At 41.7% G+C, this 16,599-nt stretch overlaps 1 protein-coding gene across 1 annotated transcript; it reads left to right on the top strand.

The window, feature by feature from the left end:
* The first annotated feature begins 1,366 nt into the window (after positions 1-1,366).
* LOC130119565 (UNC93-like protein MFSD11) lies at positions 1,367-16,378 on the top strand. The gene is made up of 13 exons (XM_056288104.1): positions 1,367-1,893; positions 2,363-2,418; positions 2,776-2,883; positions 3,004-3,083; positions 9,262-9,358; positions 10,612-10,670; positions 10,803-10,947; positions 12,166-12,215; positions 12,707-12,772; positions 12,858-12,983; positions 13,463-13,637; positions 14,222-14,357; positions 15,758-16,378. Exons 1-13 carry the CDS (start codon positions 1,804-1,806, stop codon positions 15,908-15,910), a joined length of 1,341 nt encoding a protein of 446 aa, XP_056144079.1. The 5' UTR covers positions 1,367-1,803; the 3' UTR covers positions 15,911-16,378.
* Positions 16,379-16,599: the final 221 nt, after the last annotated feature.

Raw genomic sequence — 16,599 nt, 5'->3', positions numbered from 1 at the left:
CACAGTACAGTGTTGCTTTATCCAAACAAAAAGACTGATTATCTGTAATTTGACTACAATTCTCATATTTATTGTCACTTGTCATAATCTGTGCCCTTTCCTCCTCTTACCAATTCTCCTTTGAGTTTTTTTTTTGTGGCCACTCTGCTGGCTCTGCTTCATGACTCACTTCATTAGTCTGAGCATTCCACTGATTTGATCTTCGTTTTTCAGTCTTCCTTAACTATTTATCTTATTAAATAGACATCTCTTCAATTAGATCAACAAAAAAATCGTTGGTTTATACAGTGCAGTCTAATATGAATTGCTGCAACAAGGGCAACCACCTACAACCATCAACTTCAGATATCTCCCACCTGTCATGTAGGGCTAGATTACAATAAACAAAAGGTCAAGAGAGTAAAACAGCATGTGGTGAAACTATGAATGCATATTTAAGTCAAAATCGCTTGATTGGAAGGTCATTCATTCATTCATTCATTCATTCATTCATTCATTCATTAGATGTTCTCCCACCTGTCATGTAGGGGCTGGATAACAAAAAAGGCTCATAGGGCAAGACTTTAAAAAAAAAGAAGAAGACATGCATCCATCCATCCATTAACCGCTTATCCTGCTCTCAGGGTCGTGGGGATGCTGGAGCCTGTTCCAGCAGTCATTGGGTGGCAGGCGGGGAGACACCCTGGACAGGCCACCATGCCATCACAGGGCCACCAAACACACACACACACACACACACACACACACACACACACACACACACACACACACACACACACACACACACACACACACACACACACACACATTCATTCCTAGGGACAATTTAGTTGGCCAATTCACCTGACCTACATGTCTTTGGACTGTGGGAGGAAACCGGAGCCCCCGGAGGAAACCCACGCAGACACGGGGAGAACATGCAAACTCCACACAGAGGACAACCCGGGATGACCCACCAAGGTTGGACTACCCCGGGGCTTCTTGCTGTGAGCCGACCGCACATGCATGTTAGCGTTAGTACTCCTGTCTGTGCCCCTGAGCAAGGCAATGGAAAGAAGAACTGGAGTTGGTCCCTGGGCGCTGCTGCTGCCCATTGCTCCTATACAATAGGAAGGGTTAAATGCAGAGAACAACTATGCAATGACAAAATAAAGTGACTTTATTTCTTCTTCTTCTATGAACGCATATCTCTTGAGTGGATTAATATGAAGGGGTAGATAGGAATTGGTTTAAACTGTTAAAATACAACGTTATCTCTCCCTAAGGATATTACTAGAAATAACCTCAGGAGGGCAACATCGCCAAAAAGCACGCCACTCTACATACATTTTGCAGAGGAAGAAGAAGAAGACTAAGGAGGGGGGGAGTGAAAGTAGTGATAGAAGAAGAAAATGAAAGTAGTGATAGAAGAAGAAGGAAAAAAAGGGGGAAAAACTTGCTGTAATTAAAGTCACAAGTTGTCTTGCCTGTAACTGTCAGGAGGGAAGTGCCGTAGTGTCTCGGCGGTAGCTACTGTATGCTACTGTATATGCGTTAAAACTACCTTTCTTCCAATGTCTGTTTGTTTAGTTGGTAGTTTAAAACCAAACCAGTCAATAAATAGTATTTAAAAGTATCTGGACGCGCCGGGGTGTCTTCACACCATGCCATTAAACCGGGTTATCGTAGGCTTCTTGCTGCTGCGGCGACCTGAATGAAGACGCCAGCGTCGGGGTCTCCGGGGGGTTGGCGGCTCAGATGAGGCGTCCGGTCATCGCTGCTTGTAGACGAGGAACTGCTGGTGTCTTGCGTCGTTCATAAATCATGGCAGACATAAGAACTTTCAACGTTGTGATTTTGGGTTTGGGCTTTTTGTTGATTTTCACCGCCTTTACCACTTGTGGAAACATCGAAGTAAGTCTTGACACACTTGGCACGATGTTGATCAGTGAATAGATTTTATCATGCTAATGTAAAACTACTTATATTTTAGTTCCTGTGCATTTTCACACGACTGATCAAGTGATTTACGTGGTTTTACTCAATTAAGACCTTAATGGGTGGCGTAGATTTCACATAGGCGAGACCCTGACATCACCCATTCACCATCCATTCAAAAAGTAATTTAATGATGGCCTAGAACAGCACGAAAATGATGTTATCTTTATAAATTAATGTGACGTTTGTCTTGAAGCGACTGTAGTGGCGGGCAGCCGGCCAGCCCAGAGCATTGTGACCCTTGTGAGACGCATCTCGTGTTTCTAATTTTACTTCATCGGTTAAAGAAATTGTTTTGTTGGAGGAAGGGCTTTCCAATCACAGCCCCTTTTTTGTACAAATCCAACTCCTGGAATTTAAGCATTTCTCTTCTTCTCTGTTTTAGCAAACTGTGCTTAAAAGCTTGGACAATGGTAGTTTCACTGGAAGTGGTTACCACAGGTAAGATTCAATCAGTCAATCAATCAAGATGCATTTTATATAGCACTTTTCTAGCTGCAACAGCCACTCAAAGCGCTTTACAATTAATTCATTCACACACACACACACACACACACACACACACACACACACACACACACACACACACACACTGATGGCATGGAAGTGTCGGAAATGCTGGTTTTCTGTGATTCCAATTTAAGCTTGTGTAACCAAGGATACTATCACATTCCCACATTACGATTGCCGTAACATGGGTTGCTATTATATGGTGCACGTATTCATACAAACACACCCTTGTTTAATTGAATGCTATAACGTAATGATCAATCTTTTCCCTTTGTGTCCCTATAACAGTCTGGGGATCATCTATGGAGTTTTCTCCTTCTCTAATCTGCTGGCACCAATGGCCATTGCGGTAGTTGGACCACGGCTGACTATGTTTTTCAGTGGCATACTATACAGGTGAACCCACTCTACTGAGTATATGTTGAATTTGAAATGTAACCGGGATTTTGATGATGAAACTTTTCGCTAATGACTGTTTGACATCTTTTGTTTTTTTTGGGTTTTTTTTGTTCTTAGTGGTTACATAGCGGTGTTCATCTTCCCATCCACATGGTCTTTTTACTTGACCTCTGTGATGATCGGCGTCGGAGCAGCCAGTGAGTTCCTCCCACCACTATACACACAAAACTTCACCATTCTCAGTAACTATATGAAGTTAACACTACAACAATTAAAAGTCAGAGACATTTAATAGTTGGTAATTCACAAACCAGAAAGCATGCAGAATTGGGCATTCGTGGGTGTTTAGGATATTATAGCGTTATATGCAGCCATACCAACATGTACCCTGGCTCTGCAAATGACGGAAGCTAAGCAGGTGTGGGCTTGGCTTGTACTTGGATGGGAGACCTCCCAGGAAAACTGAGTTGCTGCCAGAAGTGGTGTTAGTTCGCCAGTAGGGGGCAGTCTTCCCCCTGTCCTGATAAAAACAACAAATATCAAATCTCAGTGCAGTGACGGGGACACTTTGCTGTAGGAGATGCCATCCTTCGGATGAGCCATTAAGCTGAGGTCCTGACTCACTGTGGTCATTAAAGATCCCACGGCACTTATCATAAAAAGTAGGGGGTTCCCCGGTGTTCTGGCAAAATTCCCAATCTGGCTCTCTCCATCTGGCCACCTAATCATCCCCTCATGTAATTGGTTCAGTGATTCCTCCCTCTCCACCTCAAGCTGATGTGTGGTGAGCGTTCTGGCACAAAATGGCTGCTGTGTATCACCCAGGTGGGTGCTACAAATTGGTGGTGGTCGAGGTTAGTTACCCCCTTAAATGTGAAGCATTTTTGGTATCTTGAAAAGCGCTATATAAATGTAATGATTATTATTATCATAGTGATAGTATAGCAGGGCTGGGCAATAATTCACCATTATTTTCTTTGTCTTTCAATGATATTGTATTGGGATGAAATTTGAATCTTGTCATATTGCAATATAAAGGAATGATAACAGGAATCTGTCGCTGAAAATTCATCACGAAATGAGGTCTTAAATATCTGAAGGTACTATTTGAAAACTGGTTTTGGTTTGGTGTTACACTTTACATGACCAAACAGTTCAATGTGATGAACCTCAGTTGTATCTGTAAACCGTATTGTTGCCTGTGTAAGACAAGGAACAACTCCCTAAAAAAAACCTTTAACAGGGAGGAAGAATTGGAAAAAAACCTCAGGGAGAGCAACAGAGGAAGGATCTCTCTCCCAAGAAAGATAGACTTTTTTTATTCATTTTTTCATTATTATTTATTTCATTATTATTTATTCATGGATGTTGTGTGCACACAATTTACAGAATATAACATTGAAAGGGGATAACAGAATTATAATGTAATTATAAGATATATGATGAGGAGGATGCCAAGCAGTGTCCAGACGCCACTGGAATCTCAATATATATTGATATTGTGGAGAGTTCCCTATGATTATCAGAATATTTTCCATATCACCCAACACTATTTTATGGTGTTGTTATTAATATATTTGTTAATTAGAACTGAGTCTCTTTAGTCACAACTTCAGGCACAATTTCCTGAATAGAACCATTAAAGATAAAACAACTACACCATCCCCCTTAACTCAAACCACATCTCACTTCTTTTTTCCTTCAATACTGTTATCTGTGTCAGAAATATTTTCCTGTCCAAAAAATAAAGAGAAGTGTGGGTGTTTCTCCTTAAGCTGTGCAGGGCTTGAATCTAAAATGTTTGCATCTAAAAACATGAATGCAACAGAAGCTATAGTTGAAACCCTAGATTAACCTGCATACAGACCTACTGATATTAAAAACTAAATTACATGGGTATTTGGCAAGATACTGAGGAATGTACAAGGTGACCTTACCTTAGCTCCCTATGGTTTGAACGCAATTTCTGTAAACTTAGTTTCTATGGTAATATCTAAAATACTCCATTCATGCTCTTAAAGATACAGTGCCTTCAGAAAATATGCATCCCTTAGTTTTGTTCCTGTTATAACTCCAAAATTGAATGCATTGAAAAGCCCCCCCCCCTTTCTCCCTTCACTAACACAGCAAAATCTATGAAAATCTCTGAAAAAAAATTCATTCAAGAATACTTGTTATTCTTTGTTTGGATATGAGAGACATACATTTCTCACATACAAAAAGTATCCCGCCCCCCCTCCCCTCCCCTCCAAATCAATACTTTGTATGTCAGCCTATTATAGTGTTATAGGCAGTCATATCAACATGTACCCTGGCTCTGCCAGATAACAGAAGCTAAGCAGATATGGGCTTTGCTAGTACTTACATGGGAGACCTCCCGGGAAAACTGAGTTGCTGCCGGAAGTGGTGTTGGTGGGCCAGTAGGGGGCAGTCTTTCCTTAGTTGCATCCCTTGCATCCCTTAGTTTTGTTTCTGTTATAAATCCAAAATTGAATGCATTGAAAAGGTTTTGTTTTTTTTTCTTCTCTTTTTCAAAATCTGTGGAATAAAAAATCATTCAAGAATTCTTGTTCTTGTTTGTTTGGATATGAGAGACATGCATTTCTCACATACAAAAAGACCCCCCCCCCCCCCCCCAATCAACACTTTGTATGTCAGCCTATTATAGTGTTATAGGCAGCCATACCAACATGTACCCTGGCTCTGCCAGATGACGGAAGCCAGGCAGGTATGGGCTTGGCTTGTACTTGGATGGGAGACCTCCCGGGAAAACTGAGTTGCTGCCGGAAGTGGTGTTGGTGAGCCTTGAGTCTCTTTGAGTGTTTGTCGGACGTTTGCAGTTTTAGATTTTTTTTTTTATATTCCTCCATGCAAATTTGCTCCAGTTCTACCAAATTATATGGACTGCATTGGTGGACAGCAGTTTTCAGGTCTTACCACATTTCCAATTGGGGTTTAAGTCTAGGCTTTGCCTGGGCCATTCCAGAATAGTGTCTTTTTTAACAGTTATTCTTTTGTCATTTTTGCTGTGCGCTTTGGGTCATTGTTTTGTTGGAACATGAATCTTGGGGCATAAGGCAGATCTCAGCAACCCCATGCATGATGCTGCTGCCTCAAGCCTGATGATAGCATGGTTTTGGTCTTGTTGCCTGGGTGATGGCTTGTTTGGTTTGCACCAAAATTAGTGCTTTGTTCTCAAGCTGAAAAGCTCAACTCTACTCTCTTGAGATCTCCAAGTCTGTTTTCCAGAAGGCCTCAGATTTTGTCACATGGTGTCTAGCAAACACTAGGCATGATGTAATGTTGGCCTTTCTCAGAAGTGATTTCCCTGTAGCCACACTCCCAAAAAGGCCAATTCTGTTAAGTGCTCAACACCCTGTTTATATTTAGCATAAAAATGTGTCTGATCGCTATCCGATTTAGTCAAACCACATAAAAATCCACCTATGAACAGTCCCAAGACACATTAAAGAAGGATTTAAATCTGATTCCTCATACCACCTCTGGAGGTCTCATCATCAGCCACTTCTCCGGGGTCAGGTCATGGTGGCAGCAAGCTAAGTAGGGCACTCCAGATGTCCCTCTCCCCAGCAACGCCCTCCAGCTCCTCCTGGGGGATCCCAAGGCATTCCCAGGCCAGATTGGACATGTGCTCCCTCCAGCAAGTTCTGGGTCTACCCCGGGGTCTCCTCCCAGTTGGACCTGTCCAGCAAACCTCCAAAGGAAGGCACCCAGGTGGCATCCTAATCAGATGCCCGATCACCTCTGGAGGTCCATCCATCCATCCATCCATGATCTGAACCACTTATCCTGATCTCAGGGTCGTGGGGATGTTGGAGCCTATCCCAGCAGTCATTAGGTGGCAGGCGGAGAGACACCCTGGGCAGGCCACCAGACCATCACACAGGGCCAACATACACTCACCGGCCACTTTATTAGGCACACCTGTCCAACTGCTCGTTAACGCAAATTTCTAATCGGCCAATCACATGGCAGAAACTCAATGCATTTAGGCATGTAGACATGGTCAAGATGATCTGCTGCAGTTCAAACCGAGCATCAGAATGGGGAAGAAAGGTGATTTAAGTGACTTTGAACGTGGCATGGTTGTTGGTGCCAGACGGGCTGGTCTGAATATTTCAGAAACTGCTGATCTACTGGGATTTTCACGGACAACCATCTCTAGGGTTTACAGAGAATGGTCCGAAAAAGAGAAAATATCCAGTGAGCGGCAGTTCTGTGGGCGAAAATGCCTTGTTGATGCCAGAGGTCAGAGGAGAATGGCCAGACTGGTTCGAGCTGATAGAAAGGCATCAGTAACTCAAATAACCACTCATTACAACCGAGGTATGCAGAAGAGCATCTCTGAACGCACAACACGTTGAACCTTGAGGCAGATGGGCTACAGCAGCAGAAGACCACACCGGGTCCCACTCCTGTCAGCTAAGAACAGGAAACAGGCTACAATTCGCACAGGCTCACCAAAATTGGACAATAGAAGATTGGAAAAACGTTGCCTGGTCTGATGAGTCTCGATTTCTGCTGCGACATTCGGATGGTAGGGTCAGAATTTGGCATCAACAACATGAAAGCATGGATCCATCCTGCCTTGTATCAACGGTTCAGGCTGGTGGTGGTGGTGTAATGGTGTGGGGGATATTTTCTTGGCACACTTTTGGCCCCTTAGTACCAATTGAGCATCGTGTCAACGCCACAGCCTACCTGAGTATTGTTGCTGACCATGTCCATCCCTTTATGACCACAGTGTTCCCATCTTCTGACGGCTACTTCCAGCAGGATAACGCGCCATGTCATAAAGCTCGAATCATCTCAGACTGGTTTCTTGAACATGACAATGAGTTCACTGTACTCAAATGGCCTCCACAGTCACCAGATCTCAATCCAATAGAGCACCTTTGGGATGTGGTGGACCGGGAGATTCGCATCATGGATGTGCAGCCGACAAATCTGCAGCAACTGCGTGATGCTATCATGTCAATATGGACCAAACTCTCTGAGGAATGTTTCCAGTACCTTGTTGAATCTATGCCACAAAGGATTAAGGCAGTTCTGAAGGCAAAAGGGGGTCCAACCCGGTACTAGCAAGGTGTACCTAATAAAGTGGCCAGTGAGTGTATATACACACACACACACACACACACACACACACACACACACACACACACACACACACACACACACACACACACACACACACACACACACACACACACATTCATACCTAGGGACAATTTAGCATGGCTGATTCACTTGACCTACATGTCTTTGGACTGTGGGAGGAAACCGGAGCGCCCCGGAGGAAGCCCATGCAGACACAAGGAGAACATGCAAACTCCACACAGAGGACGACCTGAGAAGACACCCAAGGTTGGACTACCCTGGGGCTCGAACCCAGGGCCTTCTTGCTGCGAGGCAACCACGCTAACCACACTGCCACCATGCCTCTGGAGGTGGTCTGACTAAATCAGATTGCTCTCAGATTTACTCGAGACACATTATGCTAAATGTAAATCGGGTGTTAAGAGATTGTTGACGGGTTAACAGTTTCTCCCAAGTGTTGTATTAATAATTGCCTTTTTTTATCCACTTTATCAGTTTGGCAGGATGGCCTGACCTTGGTAGTGTCTGGGTTATGCCAAATATTTTTTCCATTTTGTTAAAAGTACTTCACGATGCTGTTTGGTTTAAAAGGTTAGAAGCTTTGCTAGTCTTTTTATAACCTTTTCCAGCATTTTGCCTGCTAAAAACGTCGTCCCGAAGTTTCACAGGCAGTTTCTCGATCTCCAGGACAGCAGTGCACATCTGATCTGCTGTGTCAGTTATAAGACCTGACAAAGTCAGTGATGTTTGTTGTGCAGTCATGCAGTTGGACCCAGGTGAGCCTTGTTAATGTATTCAGTGTGATCACTCAAGAAAATGAAATGCACTGGGCCCAATTTAAGTTGTTAATACAAAGGAGGTGAAAACTTATTAAGTAATTCTCAAGTTTCTATTATTATATAACTCTGAAGACACCTAAATAATTAATTTCATTTTGACATTGAAGAGAGTTACTCCTATAGAATTAGAAAATTAAACTCATTTGAATATACATTATCTTAATTTGTATTTCCAACAATGCAAAACATGAAATGATTAATAGGGGCTGAATTTTCTGAAGCCACTGTATTCAATGAGATATGAACATGCATTTCAATTATTAATCCTGAATAAAGTGGATATAAACCCTGTTGTGGCCTAAGCACCCTGGACAGTCATGGTTTACCAGCTCATCAAAGGTCCTTTTTCATGTCATGTGCAGTCCTAATTGTTGTTTCTTAATTGCTTAATTGTAGCCCCTTCTCTTTCCAACAGTGCTTTGGACTGCTCAAGGACACTTTTTGGTTGAAAACTCGGAGGCATCGACCATCAACAGGAACACAGGGATGTTCTGGGCCCTCTTACAGTGCAGGTATGGAGCCACCAACAATGCACAGCAATGTTGAACATGTTATGGTTTTGTCCTTCTGTCCCAACAAGAATATGTGCAACCACAAAGTTATTCGCGCCATTGTTTTATTTCATTAAAAAATGGAAGGATAAGGGGGCGCCTGGGTAGCGTAGCGGTCTATTCCGTTGCCTACCAACACAGGGATTGCTGGTTCAAATCCCCGTGTTACCGTCGGCTTGGTCAGGCATCCCTACAGACACAATTGGCCGTGTCTGCGGGTGGGAAGCCGGGTGTCGGTATGTGTCCTGGTTGCTGCACTAGAGCCTCCTCTGGTCGGTCGGGGCACCTGGGGGAATAGCGTGATCCTCCCACGCGCTACGTCTCCCTGGTGAAACTCCTCACCATTAGGTGAAAAGAAGTGGCTGGCGACTCCATATATATCGGAAGAGGCATGTGGTAGTCTGCAGCCCTCCCTGGATCGGTAGAGGGGGTGGAGCAGTGACCAGGACGGCTCGGAAGAGTGGGGTAATTGGCCGGATACAATTGGGGAGAAAAAAAGGGGGGAGGAAAGAAAAATGGAAGGATAATTTCACCCATAATACAAATTAATATAATTTTTCCCTACTCTGAAAATATTGGCGGCATGGTGGCCCGGTAGTTAGCGCTAATGCCTCACAGCAAGAAGGTCCTGGGTTCGAACCCCGGGGTTGTCCAACCTTGGGAGTCATCCCAGGTCATCATCTGTGTGAAGTGTGCATGTTCTCCCCATGTCTGTGGCGGGTTTTCTCTGGGTGCTCCGGTTTCCCCCACCATCAAAAAGACATGCATGTCAGGGTTTATACTCCTGTCTGTGCCCCTGACCAAGGCAATAGGAAAAGAACTGGAGTTGGTCCCTGGGTGCTGCACGGTGGCTGCCCACTGCTTCTAGCTACACAGCTAGGATGGGTTAAATGTAGAGAAGAATTTCCCCCTGGGGATTAATAAAGTATATCAAAATTAAAAAATATATATATATAATTCCTCCTAGGATCTCTTCAGATTCAGGTGAAATGTTTTGTTTTTCAAATTCCTTAAAAACCTGATAACCTTTCTCCAAAGGTTGTCTTTGTGGTTGGTCAAATCTCCGTCTAACTTTTTGTGTTTCCATATTGTTGCTCATATTTACTCAAGATTGGTATGTGTGAGAGGCTGGTGAAATGTAAATATTGGCATTTGTTTGGTGGTGAAAGGCCTTTTTATTTGAGTTATTTCATATGGATACTTTTTATTTACAGTATGTTGTTTGGCAATCTCTACATTTACTTTGACTGGAATGGGGCCACAGAAATATCAGGTAGGGTTCAAACCAAAAGAATGATGGCAAAGATTACAATGGAAAATGTAGTATGATAAAAAGCAAAATATGTGCCTGTTAAGCATGTACGTTGTTCTTACTTTAATTGTTGTAATCAATTTTTTTTCTCAGATGGGAGCAGGAAAACCATCTTTACAACTCTGCTGGTCACTTCTGTTCTTGGTACACTTACTTTCCTAATACTGAGGCAGACCGATCGTCAACAGGAGATGTTGTCCGAAGAGGAAGGCCAGTCTTTGCTCTCATCTCACGTGATGTAAATTAATTTCCTATATTATCAACACATATTTCTTACTGCGTTCTCAAGCGCTCTAACTAGACTGTAAGAACCTGAGTGCATAAATTATAGCTTAACATTATCAGTAGGGAGTTTTGTCAACATCCACACAGCTAATCTGGATGCTCACAGGGCAGCTAACCTGATGTGTGCGAAACATCGTTTCCCCCAGCCCACAGCAGTGCAACACAAAGACAAAAACATATCCAAGAACTACAAGAACACGTATATATCCAAATGAACACTACAAAAAAAAAAAAATCACTGTCCAGGAGAACGAACGCCAGCCAGGATGACTGTTGGAACTGCTGGTCTGCATGGGCTATGCAGTTAGCTTGCCCTGCTTCCGTGTCCTGTCAGACCGCCCTCGGTGTTTCCTCTTGGGGCGCAGCTCCAGTCAGGGCTGTGGTCCTTGGGCCCACCGGATACAGCAGACTAAGCTCCCTCAGCTGATCCAACGCTAGCTCTCCCAGAAAGACACCTTCGACACACCTCCCCGCACTCCACACGACGACACTAAAACACAGTCAAAGCTAGGTAGGCGAGGCCGCCGCCAGACCGCCCTCTGTGTTATCTGTACTGCCGGTCTGCATGGGCTAGCAGAAACATTTGAGATTGAAATAATATAACCATAGAGTAATCTGATAATTACAACTAATTTAACCTTTAATTGCCAGCCATTGAGCTCCATTTCATCCATTTTTGATTTCATATGTCGTGATTATTCAAATCATATTTGGAGTCTCCAAATCCAGATAAAATGGTAAATGGACTGCATTTATATAGCACGTTTCTAGTCTACCGACCACTCAAAGCACTTTACAGTGGATGCCTCACATTCACCCATCCACACACACGTTCACACATTGATGGTGGAGGCTGCCATGCAAGGCGCCAACCTGCTCATCAGGAGCAGTAAGGGGTTCAGTGTCTTGTTCAAGGGCACTTTGACATGCTCTCTGCAGCAGCCGAGGATCGAACCAGCGACCTTCTGATTACTAGACAGTTACCATTTTCAATGTCAAAACAAGATATACTGTGGAGACCTTTGAAACAACTTTATTTTAAAAGTTGGCTGTACTTTGTGCACTTCCAAGTGTCATTGATGCATGGACTTCTCTAGGTCTTCACTCAAAGGAGGAGCGGTTGGGGTTTCAGTATTGGAACGGATATAATTAATCTGTCTTGTTTTTGTAGGTATAAGCAAAGAGCAAGGACTGCTGTGAATGATGCCAAGTCAGAGTTCAGTAAGTTGTGTCAGTACTCGTGGAACACAACACTGATATGTACGTTTCCTATTTTACCAATACGGTGTACATTTTGGTCTCCTTTACACATTACATTTATCATGCATCTTTTATCCTATGTATCCACTGTTCATCCATGGATAATTTTGGGCACAGATTAAAAAGGCATCCCAGTTGCCCATTATCATCTATGTCAGAATCATTTTTTTTAAATATTGCAAAAAAAACAACAACAGACTATTACAGTGGACTACAAATTTGCTTATGTAATTATTCATTTCACCTTTACATTGCCATTTGTCATCTGGTAACACCAATGAATTTTCACTTGGTTTCTTTCTTGCTTGTGTTTATCTTTGAGCCCTTGCCTGTCTGCGTTGATTTTTCTTAACTTATTTCTGATATCCAAGAGGTCTGTTGGCAGGTGCTGGATGTAGACAGTATTTATAAGAATTATAAAATGGTGCTTGTTTTTTCTTCTTCCTTTTTAGAGATGATCCTACATCTTTTGAAGACAAAAACTATACTGCTTCTCAGCTGCTGCATGGCATACAGTGGTAAGGCAAAGTATCGAAGTCCATCAAAAACCATAATTGAACCTCCAAACAGCATCCATAGAAAACCTACTCCCCTGTTCTCCAGGTCTGGAGCTGTCTTTTTACAGTGGAGTGTATGGAACTTGTATTGGGGCAACTGCACAGTTTGGAGAAGCCGCCAAAGGCCTGATTGGGATCTCTGGCATTGTAGTTGGTGCTGGAGAGATAGTCGGTAAGTGGAAGGTCTTCTAATTAAAGGCCTAAGTCTTAAGGCGGCACGGTGGCCCAGTGGTTAGCACTGTTGCGTCACAAGCAAGAAGGTCCTGGGTTCGAACCCCAGGCCATCCCAGGTCCTTTCTGTGTGGAGTTTTCATGTTCTCCCTGTGTCTGCGTGGGTTTCCTCTGGGTGGTCCGGTTTCCTCGCACCATCAAAAAGACATGCATGTTGGGGTTAATACTCCTGTCTGTGCCCCTGAGCAAGGCAATGGAAATAAGTTTTGCAGGTGCTGTAGCTGCCCACTGCTCCTATACAATAGGATGGGTAAATGCAGAGAACAAATTTCATTCTAACTGTACAATGACAAAATAAAGTGGCTTTTTTTGTTTATTTCTTCTTCTATTCAGTTTATTAACTGCGACTAAAGTCTTTAGTCCAAGTAGCATGTTGAGTTTATGCGGTGCAAGGTAACAAGCTGTGCCATCTCTCATTAGGTGGGGGATGTTTTGGACTGATGTGCAAGAACAACCGCTTCAGACGGACCTCGGTAGTCTTTTTGGGCATGGTTGTCCATTTTGTTGCCTTCTATTTGATCTTCCTCAACATCCCTGATGATGCTCCAGTTGTGATAAAAACCAGCACACAGGACAAACCATTTCTGACTCCAAGGTAGTTTATTTCTCTATTTTTATTTTTTTGACTGGGAACATTGCAGTACAAGGTCAAGTTTAACGACAGCCAAGTAATGTTGCATACGTGTGTGTGTGTGTGTGTGTGTGTGTGTGTGTGTGTGTGTGTGTGTGTGTGTGTGTATGCGTGTGTGTGTGTGCGTGTGCAAGAGAGAGAGAGAGAGAGAGAGAGTGCAACTTTTGCGCATGCATTAAAAACAACATGCTAGTCAGTGCTCTCATTGGGCCTTGTTCCTCAATCGTTAGTATGTACAAGTTTGTTCTTACACACCCAGAGAATTTTTTAGTGCAGAAGTTTATCTCAGAGACCAGCGTAGAACCTGGGTAACCCCTGAATTTAGACACCAATTGCAAGCCTGGGTGATTGCTCATTGCAAGAGGTAGACAATAGATATTAGGGGGAAGGAATTACAAATAACCATCAGGCTTTGCTACTGACTGTCAGACAATATTGAGAGCTAAAAAAAAAATTCCATGGGTGTGTAAGAACAAATTTGTACGTACAAACAATTGATGAATGAGGCCTATTGTGTAGGCTAATGTGTTACACATTTTCTTTTTTAGTGCATCCATTGCCATACTGTGTAGCTTCTTGCTTGGACTTGGTGATAGCTGTTTCAATACACAACTGTACAGTATACTGGGGCACATTTATGCCGAGCAGAGCTCGCCCGCATTTGCCATCTTCAAATTCATCCAGGTAATCCATCCAGCTGTCATTTTAGCAGACACCGTGAGTGGGCTTGAGTGAAGTTAGGATGAAATCTTGTTTTGTCAAATGTAAAATAAATTCACACACTCAGGAAAATTGTAGCCATACGCATATTCTATCCTGTCTGGAAAAGAATGATGCTTGTGAAGACAGGTCTGTCTGTCAATCTCACCGTCAGTGCACTCTGCTGCTCCCATTTGCTGCCAGAAAAAAATAAAATAAATAAACCCTCTGAATCTACCATTTCCATTGAAAGTATTATTAGTTTTTGATACAAACATGATCCCAAAAATGTTTACGCAATACTTGAAATATATTTGCAAAAATAATTGTTCATTTACATAAGACATTTTTCATGTGGACTTGACTGACTAATGAATACGCAATCTGTTATATCTATTAATTATATTATTAATAATATTATAATAATATAATAATACTATAATAACATATATAATTAAAATAATTAATAATTATAATATTAATCTATTGCTATTATGCCTGATGCATTTTGTAGCTTTTTGTTTAAAACAGATGAAGTACACCTATACATTTATTTGACTATATATAAATACCAGTACACTTGTATGCCTCTATTAGGTAGAAAAAAGGAATGGTATTCTCCGGCCTGAAATGTATTACATAGTCAATATAATTTAGTCTAGAAGTCTAAAATTGTAATTTATTAAACATAATTTAGCTTCCTATAGAAGGAAGAGAACAGCTATGAACTATCTCAATGAGTACTACGTAACCAGAGGGACAATTGTGCAAAAATGACACCTGTAAAACTGGTAATTTTAAATATCCAGGGTTAGTTTGGATATTTGACCCAAGGTATTCTGTGAAACTTATAGTGTCCTTGATGCATTCAGAAAACTTCAGAATTTATTGTTCTATCTTCATTTTTTTCTTTATAATAAGGTGTGTATCTGTAGGCTTTGGTTTATAATGCAGATGTGTAATACAGAACAACAACAGGGTAAGCCTGAGTGGTTGACCCTCCAGTTCTTAAGACTGCTGCATGCTGATGCTTGTTAAAGTGGTGATGGTTGCAGCGGTATCGCTGTGCTTTGCAGAATCAATGCCATGTTCCACAAATGAACCATGAAACATTTAATTTACCATCGATAACAAGGTTAGCAATGTAATTAGTTAGCTCGGCCGTGTGATGCTTGAATGAGAGGAAGAACGTTGATCTTGTGTTTCAGGTTTTTTTTTTTTTGTGACACACTTTGTGGCATTGTTTTAGAAAAGTGCTATATAAATAAAATTATTATTATTATTACCGGAAAATCTTTAGTATTTGTTTCAGGTGGGTGGCAGTGGTGTTGTGTATCACAGAGTTGTAACAGATATTTTTTCCATTTTTACTTTGCCCTCTTCAGTCTATTTTTGCAGCGGTGGCCTTCCTCTACAGCGGTTATCTGCTATTGACATGGCAGCTCCTCTTCATGGTTGTAATTGGCTTCACTGGAACACTCTGCTTCTTCTTGGTGGAAAGGATGCAAAATTTCTCTTTGGACTTGCAAGAATATTGAAAAAAAAAAAAAAAAAGCAAAAACAAACCTATTTTAATACTGGCAATTTGTTGGACCAATACTTTATGAAGAACCAAAAAAAAGAAAAGAAAACCCTGATTTAAGGTTATCACATGGGGACTCTAAAAATCACACAATGTAAAGAGTGATGCCCAATGAATAGCATTTAATATTCAAAATGTTTGCACTTTTCTTGACACACAAGTTATTTTGCCTGATCAAATCTTTTAAATGGGCTTGCATGGTTATCCATTTCAAAGTATTAAGTGTATCTTGAACATTGTTTGCTGGTTTATTTTTAAATTGTCTTCTACATGCCACTAAAACCTTTTTTTTTCTACTGTAATTCCTTGGCATTACCGGTGTCACTGTATGATTTTAATAGTCACCGCCTTTATTAATAGTGTATCTGCATTGCTCCCATCTCAGGATTTTTATTTCCAACATGTAATTTTTACCCATGTAATATTTGCCCCATACATATTTTGTTGTTTTGCCTAATTATAATTATATACAGTGGTGCTTGAAAGTTTGTGAAACCTTTAGAATTTTCTATATTTCTGCATAAATATGACCTAAAACATCATCAGATTTTCACACAAGTCCTACAAGTAGATAAAGAAAACCCAATTAAGCAAATGAGACAAAATATTATACTTGGTCATTTATTTATTGAGAAAAATGATCCA

Source organism: Lampris incognitus, chromosome 10 (assembly GCF_029633865.1).
Source record: "Lampris incognitus isolate fLamInc1 chromosome 10, fLamInc1.hap2, whole genome shotgun sequence".
Classification (NCBI taxonomy): Eukaryota; Metazoa; Chordata; class Actinopteri; order Lampriformes; family Lampridae; genus Lampris; species Lampris incognitus.
The sequence above is the reverse complement of the archived record's forward strand: the minus strand, read 5'-3'. Positions and strand labels throughout refer to the sequence as shown.

What these genes read in the sequence shown, in the direction of transcription:
- LOC130119565 (XM_056288104.1), top strand. Translation starts at nt 1,804, where the DNA reads ATGGCAGACATAAGAACTTTCAACGTTGTGATTTTGGGTTTGGGCTTT. An exon ending in TTGCTCTCATCTCACGTGAT is followed by an intron (nt 10,948 to 12,165) that starts GTAAATTAATTT and finishes TTGTTTTTGTAG; the next exon opens with GTATAAGCAAAGAGCAAGGA. An exon ending in AAACCATTTCTGACTCCAAG is followed by an intron (nt 13,638 to 14,221) that starts GTAGTTTATTTC and finishes TTTCTTTTTTAG; the next exon opens with TGCATCCATTGCCATACTGT.